Below are 6,819 nucleotides of genomic sequence, written 5' to 3' on the forward strand. Positions count from 1 at the left end.
AAACTTCATTCCCCTTTTTCTCGGTTTAACATCAATGGCTTTACGGCCCTAATCATATGTTAGTCGAGAATATCTCTATAGCGATTTAACCTGCCTAGCCGCCTTTTAGGTTACTGGGTGCTATTGAAAATGGCAATGGAAAATGCGGCCACCTTTCCATTCTTTCCTGAAACTTATATAGAGAGCATCATCTCTGGACGCTCTATGCACAACAAACAACAAACTCCTAAAAGTAAATAATCAGCTGTTTTGCTGACTGCTCGACATTGTTCAGTTTCTGTGAAGCGAAATCAAACAAATTTTTCTCGCTGAAGATGAAGACAGTACGCAGATCTCGACGAAATACACGAAAAATTAAGAGTGAATCGTCCTTTGATCTAGTAGACGCCAACTTGAAACCAAGAAAGCCTGACATCACCTCATCACTGCCTGCGGGTAATTCCGAGGAAACAATCAGGTAAGCGTCCGTCGTCCTTTGTAAAATACTAGCTGCTTACATTTTAAACCGCCGGTAGCTCAAACAGAACAAAGTGGAAAAGCAGGAAATCACGAGCTATTCAAGTTACCCCGGATGATATTGACGAAACTGACACTACCAGTCCTGGGGTACCTATAGTGTCTGGTGAGAACGAGCCAATTGACCCAGGTCATGGCGAACCCATCACACCACAATGTCGATTTTGTTTGCGAAGAGTTTCGCGTGCGAATCTCAAAATAATTCTCCCCAAACATAAACCCAAGGCACTAGCTGCCTTGAAAATAAAAATCTTCCCCGGGGATGCATATCCGTTTGCATGCTGCAACTGCTTGAACTTGATAGAAATCATTTTGGATTTCAAAAGCACCGTGTCCAAGGCAAAATATTTGCTGCTCGATCAGCGGATGTATCTGGAGAGTGAAGGATGGGACGACGAAGATTGTACCGATGCAATTTCCAAATGTAGAACGGTAGTGGAGCAACACAAGAATCAGATCGATTTGATCCATGAGGAAGCCGTGAATCGAAAAGAATATGAATTGAAAAATGACAGTTTGGCGGATGGCTTCGATCAGGTTGACGATCTTGGGGATCTTCAGTGTGAAACTACGATAGGAAGTGGTACGCCGGAGCAAATGGTTGAACCGGTTCAGGATGTACCCGCTGAGGAGGCAACAGAGGAAAATGAATCGACAATGCATTCGTCTGATGGCGGTAGTGAGGACTCAGATTACGAGCCACCGTCGGATTCGCAGGATGAAGATTATGGAACTGCCTTAAGAAAATCGAAGAAACTTAAAAAAGCCAATGCGAAAAATGATGAGAAACGACCGGAGTCAGGGTTTCGGGGGGAACTGTGTGATCTTTGTGGACAGCGAGTCTCGGCTCAGGCTGCTGAATCGCATAAAAATCGTCATTTAGGTTAGTGAGATCTTTTCAAATCCACTTCATACTGGTATATGAAGTTCTTGTATTTTAGGTATTAAACCCTACAAATGCCCCTCGGAAGGATGCGAATTAACTTTCTACAGTAGAGTCAATCAGATATCGCACGTACAGCGTATTCATGGTGAAAATGGTGTGCCGGTACATAAGTGTGATATCTGTGGGCGGCATATTCGAGGAACGCTTAAAGTAATCAACTACCATAAGCGCACGCACGAGCAAAAGAAAGAGCACGTATGTCAGTTTTGCGGAAAAGGATTTACGATGCGGCAGTATTTGAAGCAGCATGTCACCGTTGTGCATACTGAGGTCTTTCCGCACAAATGCAGCTATTGTGGGAAAAAGTACGATCGTTCGCTTTTCTTTTACTATCTCATTAAAAGAGCTGTATTTTTTAGGTTTAAATTGAAATGGAGCATGCTAGCGCATGAGAAGAATGTACATGAAAAGAAATTTTCTGCCGGATTGTCGCAGGAACAACAATCATCGAATTACGAAACGCCGCAGGATATAAGTATTGATTATGCCTAAACAATAAATGTCAAATTAAGTGTGTGTCATTTGTATTTAAAATAGCCGTATATATGATAGTTCATGAATAGTCGTTCATGAATCAAAAGATAGTGTTTGTGAACAGGAATTGCAATACTATTTCATATATTTATTAAAGTGATGTACGGTAAGTTTTCGACGAATGCTAGTTATACTTACATAAAGTCTTAAGCTCTAAGAATAAACCTACAGATTAGTCACGTAATCATAACTGGGTTCTTGCTGAATGCCACAATCCGAAACCTGCTGTTCTTGTGCCGAGGCAGCTTGATACTTTTTTTCGTGGACATTTTTCTCGTGCGCCAACATGCTCCATTTCAGTTTGAACCTAAAATGCGTGAAAACTGTTATCGGCGAAACGCCGAACATGCTTACAGTACGAACATACTTCTTGCCACAGTAGCTACAGGCGTGCGGGAATACCTCCGTATGTACGACGGTCACATGCTGTTTCAAGTACTGTCGCAGGGTGAAACCTTTTCCACAAAATTGGCATACATGTTTCTTAGTTTGGTCGTGCTTACGTTTATGCCAGTTTAACACATTCAGTGCTCCTCGTATATTTCGTCCGCATATATCGCATTTGTGTGATGGTACACCACTTTCAGCGTGGATACGTTTCACGTGCTGTAATTGATTGAATCTGCTGTAAAAGGTTAATTCGCATCCTTCCGACGGGCAAGTGTAAGGTTTAATGCCTAAAAAATACGGTGTTATTAACAATTCACCACGACGAACTAGAACTGACTAACCCAAATGACGATTTTTATGCGATTCTGCCGCTTGAGAACAAACCCTTTCCCCGCAAAGGTCACACAGCTCCTGGCGAGGTTCTTGTTCTTTGTTTGATGACCTGTTGGAGGCTGTCTCTCGGGAGGCTCGAGTTTTCTTCACCTTTTTAGACTTTTTGGATTTTTTGATGGCCTCTTCGAACTCTTCATCCTCCGAATCTGTTGGTGGCAAAAAGTCGGACTCGTCACCAGCATCTGCCGAATCTTCTTGTTCGTCGTTTTCTTCGAGTGAATTGGCGAGAGGTTCTTCCTGCACAGTTTCACTAATCGAAGAGTCCAAACAGGTACTTTGTTCCACAAGAACAGATACGGCTGATAAAACCTGCGCACTATCGTCTTGGAGACCCGCAGCTTGCAATCCCTCATTAGCATTATCAATCTCTTTTTCTTCCTTCAGGGTGCCGGCAACTCGTCGCTTCAAAAACTCTTCATAGGTCGAATCAATCTGTTTTTTGTGTTGTTCCACCACAGTTCTACATTTGGCAATGGCATCCATACACTCGGAATCATCCCACCCATCGCTCTCCAGGAAAGTTCTATCTCCAATCAGCAATTTTTTTGCCTTCAAAACTGCTTCTTTGAATCCCAGAATAATGTCCAGTAAGTTCAAACAGTTGCAACACGCCAATGGATACGCATCGCCAGGAAAAATCTTTATCTTAAATGCAGCCAATGTTTTTGGCTTATGCCGGGCGAGTATTATTTTGAGATTTGGCCGCGAGACTCGGCGTAGGCAAAATCTACACTGCGGCACAATGGTTTCGCCGTACACAAGGTCGATCGGTTCGTTCTCGCCCGGAACCATTGATGCATCCATGTTGGTGCCAGCAAGTCCATCGAGGTCTTCCGGTTTCACTTGAATTGCTCGTGATCTCACGTATTTACGCTTGGAAGCCCCAGCGGTTCTGAAAGAATGAGACAACAACGGGTTCAAATGTTGATACAATTATTATTGCTTCGACCAGCGCAAGTAAAACTCTGGGTAACCTACATTTCCTCTGTTTTTGTCGAGTTTAGCAGATCGTCAGGTTCCAGCTTCACGTCAACCAGCTCAAATGACGGCTCCACCTTCACTTTGCGTGTACTTCGCCGGGATTCCATTGTCCTACTCCTGGATCACCACCGAATTGTAATTCTTCGTAAAACTTATTAAAAATTGTAAAATTTTTGAATTTGTTTACAAGTTATGTTGACATTATAACGTGAACGTCAAATTCATTGTAATACATGACAATCCTTCGCGACACAAAAATGAGTAGAAATGAAAAGAAACCTTTGGATACACCCAAAATTCGAACAGACGACATTTTTGCATTTGTTTTTCGTTCTGCTTGTTTGTTTTTGTTCTGTTTAAAATGTTTAGGAGAAACTGGGGCCAGTTGATAGATATTTAGTCTTCTATGTAATATCATAAGTCATATCATACTGCTTTTTTCTTAAAAAAACTAAATATATTGAATTTTTTTTTTTTATTTCGATTATAGAGGTGTTAACCTTAAGGTCATTCGCCTCTTCGGGTTCGCCTTGGACTGCGTACAAGGCAACCGATTTACCAACTACGCTACACCCACCCCCATAAATTGAATTGAAATTGGTCAAAAACAGGTTTTCATCATCATTTTTCTCTTCGTTTACACAGGATTCAGGATTTTAGAATTACCCAAGCAAATACATATTAAATGCGCAAAGGTCCCATTAAAATCGGTTATCATTTTTTGGTTCTTCAAATAGCTAACTCCGACTACCAAATTTGTTTGTTTAATCGGGCCAGGTTACATTTACTGAAAATATTTGAAACCAGAAACCAAATCAACCTATTATGCTCATTATGCAGTCGTGATTTGTTGGTTGGGCCAAAGCCTATCACAGACTAACAGACATAACACCCCAAAACAATGCTTCGCCCGCTTTAACAGTCATTTTAAATTTTGTAGCGCACCTGAGGGGCAAGCTGTTTCCGCGCGAAGGAAACGGAAACGAAACGATTGGCAGCTGGCACCTAGAGACGTCCTTTCGTGGAATTGGTTCTTCTACTGAGATAAACTTCTATAGACTTTAGGCTAGTGCTCTACGATATGAGAGCCGGCGCTTCTTAAGTGGAATTGTTTTACATCAATATAAGAACAGTTTTTTTTAGCGCTGAGATAGACGTTGAAACCAAAATAGACTAGTATCTCACTGCAAGTGGAGACCTATATTATTATTACGGATTTCAGAACGGTTTTCGCAGCGAAAGAGCATTCAAAACCCTATAGGGGAGAATTTCGGTGTGTATAGCACGACGCATCGATTAAGACTAACCGAAAAGTTCTAACTTTATTAACAATCTTTGGCCTTATATACTAGTTCCTAGCCTAACCAAATAGACCTCTTGCATTGATTACATTATTTGATAGGCAAACATTTCCTGTATGCATCTCATGCTCTGGTTCTATTTTATTTCTGTTTTCTTCACCCACACATGGCTGAGGGCTAGCGCATGGTTTGTTTTTGTTTATACATTTATTTGAGACGTTGCACATTGCAACGTTTGACTCGTCGCGCAGTAACACAAGCACTAGCAGGTTTGAGTGCGTCGTTTTTTTTTTATTTGTTATTACATCTTCGATATATATCGTACAGATTACACTTAATGCTATTGCTAGTGTCAATGTTAAAAATTTCTAATTTCTAACTTATAATTAGATTTAGTGGTATGGAAGTCATAAACTAAAACAGTTTCGTTGAATCTGCTACAACATCTGTCTAGCGGATTATTCTGGCCATATGCTGTGCAGTGCCTGGGCATCCACAGAAGCGGACGATTCCTTATATCACGAGGGGGAACAAATAAATGAATCCTTGAGAGAATATCGGGACAGTAAATATTGTTCGACAACATATCGAAAATGAGCATTCTTTGGAAGAACGTGCGGCGAGACTCCAGCGTTGGCAAATCTAGCAACATGCATCTATTATTATACGGCGGAAGACGGATAGGGTCGTTCCAAGGCAATTTTCTGAGAGCAAATCGTACAAAATTTCTCTGAACGCGCTCCAGTCGGCTACTTTGAACGGTGTTGTATGGCGCCCATACTTGTACAGCATACTCCAAAGTGCTCCGGACCAGTGCGCAGTATAAATATTTCAGTGCGTAGAAATCCACAAAATCGACAGCGTTACGTTTTAGAAAACCCAATGTTGCAAAAGCCTTCGCCTTTGTTGCAGTGATGTGGTCGCCGAAACGAAGCTTTCTGTCGAATAACACTCCCAGGTCACGGATAGAATCCACCCGCTCGATGACACAGGCTTGGAGAGTATATTCGCAACGCCTTATATTTGCCGAGCGTCCGAAACTTATCATCTTACATTTATCAGTGTTGATCTGCATACCGTTCAGCAAACACCATTCCTCTATATTGGCTATATCGTCTTGGAGCACAGCAGAATCGAGTGCTGAAGCAATTGAACGAAAGATTTTCAGATCATCAGCATAGAGCAGTTTTTCAGAGTTGATGCAGGTGCAGAGGTCGTTGATGAATAAGAGAAAGATCAGTGGCCCTAGATGACTTCCTTGAGGCACACCGGTTGGTGTTACGAATGCGCTTGAGCATGTAGTGCCAATTCCAACGAAGGCAAATCGTTGTGAGAGGTAAGAATGCAGCCATCTGGTAACCCACTCAGGAAAGCCTTCCAGCTTCAAGACAGCAATGTTGTGGGGCACCTTGTCGAATGCTTTTGCGAAATCAAAATATATAGCGTCCACTTGTTGACGCTTCTCTACAGCTGGAACTAGAAGGCTCGTGTACGTCATCAGGTTCGAAGTGACGGAGCGTTTTTTCATAAATCCGTGTTGTCGTTCGTCGATTATGTTGGAAGAAGCAGCGTACATCGCATTGTACACAAACTTTTCCAGAACTTTAGCTAGGCAGTTCAGCAGCGAGATTCCTCTGTAGTTTTCAACATTGTGCCTATCTCCAGCCTTATGAATAGGAACTATAGCAGCTTCTTTCCATGCTGTGGGGAAAATATTTTTCGAGATTGAACGCTGGAAAATAATACTTATTGGCGCAG

General features: G+C 41.9%; 2 protein-coding genes across 2 annotated transcripts; one reads left to right on the forward strand and one right to left on the reverse strand.

Annotated features, from left to right (window-relative positions):
* Positions 1-247: 247 nt before the first annotated feature.
* Positions 248-2,180, forward strand: LOC131691646 (zinc finger and SCAN domain-containing protein 22-like). Its single transcript, XM_058978209.1, has 4 exons — positions 248-457; positions 516-1,399; positions 1,458-1,767; positions 1,822-2,180. Exons 1-4 carry the CDS (start codon positions 315-317, stop codon positions 1,952-1,954), a joined length of 1,470 nt encoding a protein of 489 aa, XP_058834192.1. The 5' UTR covers positions 248-314; the 3' UTR covers positions 1,955-2,180.
* On the reverse strand, positions 2,162-3,973 carry LOC131691645 (zinc finger and SCAN domain-containing protein 12-like). The gene is made up of 4 exons (XM_058978208.1): positions 3,758-3,973; positions 2,728-3,671; positions 2,364-2,673; positions 2,162-2,303 (listed from the first exon to the last, which is right to left on the reverse strand). The coding sequence occupies exons 1-4, from the start codon at positions 3,865-3,867 to the stop codon at positions 2,162-2,164; spliced, it is 1,506 nt and encodes a 501-aa protein (XP_058834191.1). The 5' UTR covers positions 3,868-3,973.
* Positions 3,974-6,819: the final 2,846 nt, after the last annotated feature.

The sequence above is a fragment of the Topomyia yanbarensis genome, chromosome 3 (genome assembly GCF_030247195.1).
Source record: "Topomyia yanbarensis strain Yona2022 chromosome 3, ASM3024719v1, whole genome shotgun sequence".
In the NCBI taxonomy this organism is placed as follows: domain Eukaryota; kingdom Metazoa; phylum Arthropoda; class Insecta; order Diptera; family Culicidae; genus Topomyia; species Topomyia yanbarensis.

Coding starts and splice junctions, on each gene's coding strand:
- LOC131691646 (XM_058978209.1), top strand. CDS start 315: ATGAAGACAGTACGCAGATCTCGACGAAATACACGAAAAATTAAGAGT. Junction 458..515: donor AATTCCGAGGAAACAATCAG/GTAAGCGTCCGT, acceptor AACCGCCGGTAG/CTCAAACAGAACAAAGTGGA. Junction 1,768..1,821: donor TGCAGCTATTGTGGGAAAAA/GTACGATCGTTC, acceptor TGTATTTTTTAG/GTTTAAATTGAAATGGAGCA.
- LOC131691645 (XM_058978208.1), bottom strand. CDS start 3,867: ATGGAATCCCGGCGAAGTACACGCAAAGTGAAGGTGGAGCCGTCATTT. Junction 3,672..3,757: donor TCGACAAAAACAGAGGAAAT/GTAGGTTACCCA, acceptor TCATTCTTTCAG/AACCGCTGGGGCTTCCAAGC. Junction 2,304..2,363: donor TGTAGCTACTGTGGCAAGAA/GTATGTTCGTAC, acceptor CACGCATTTTAG/GTTCAAACTGAAATGGAGCA.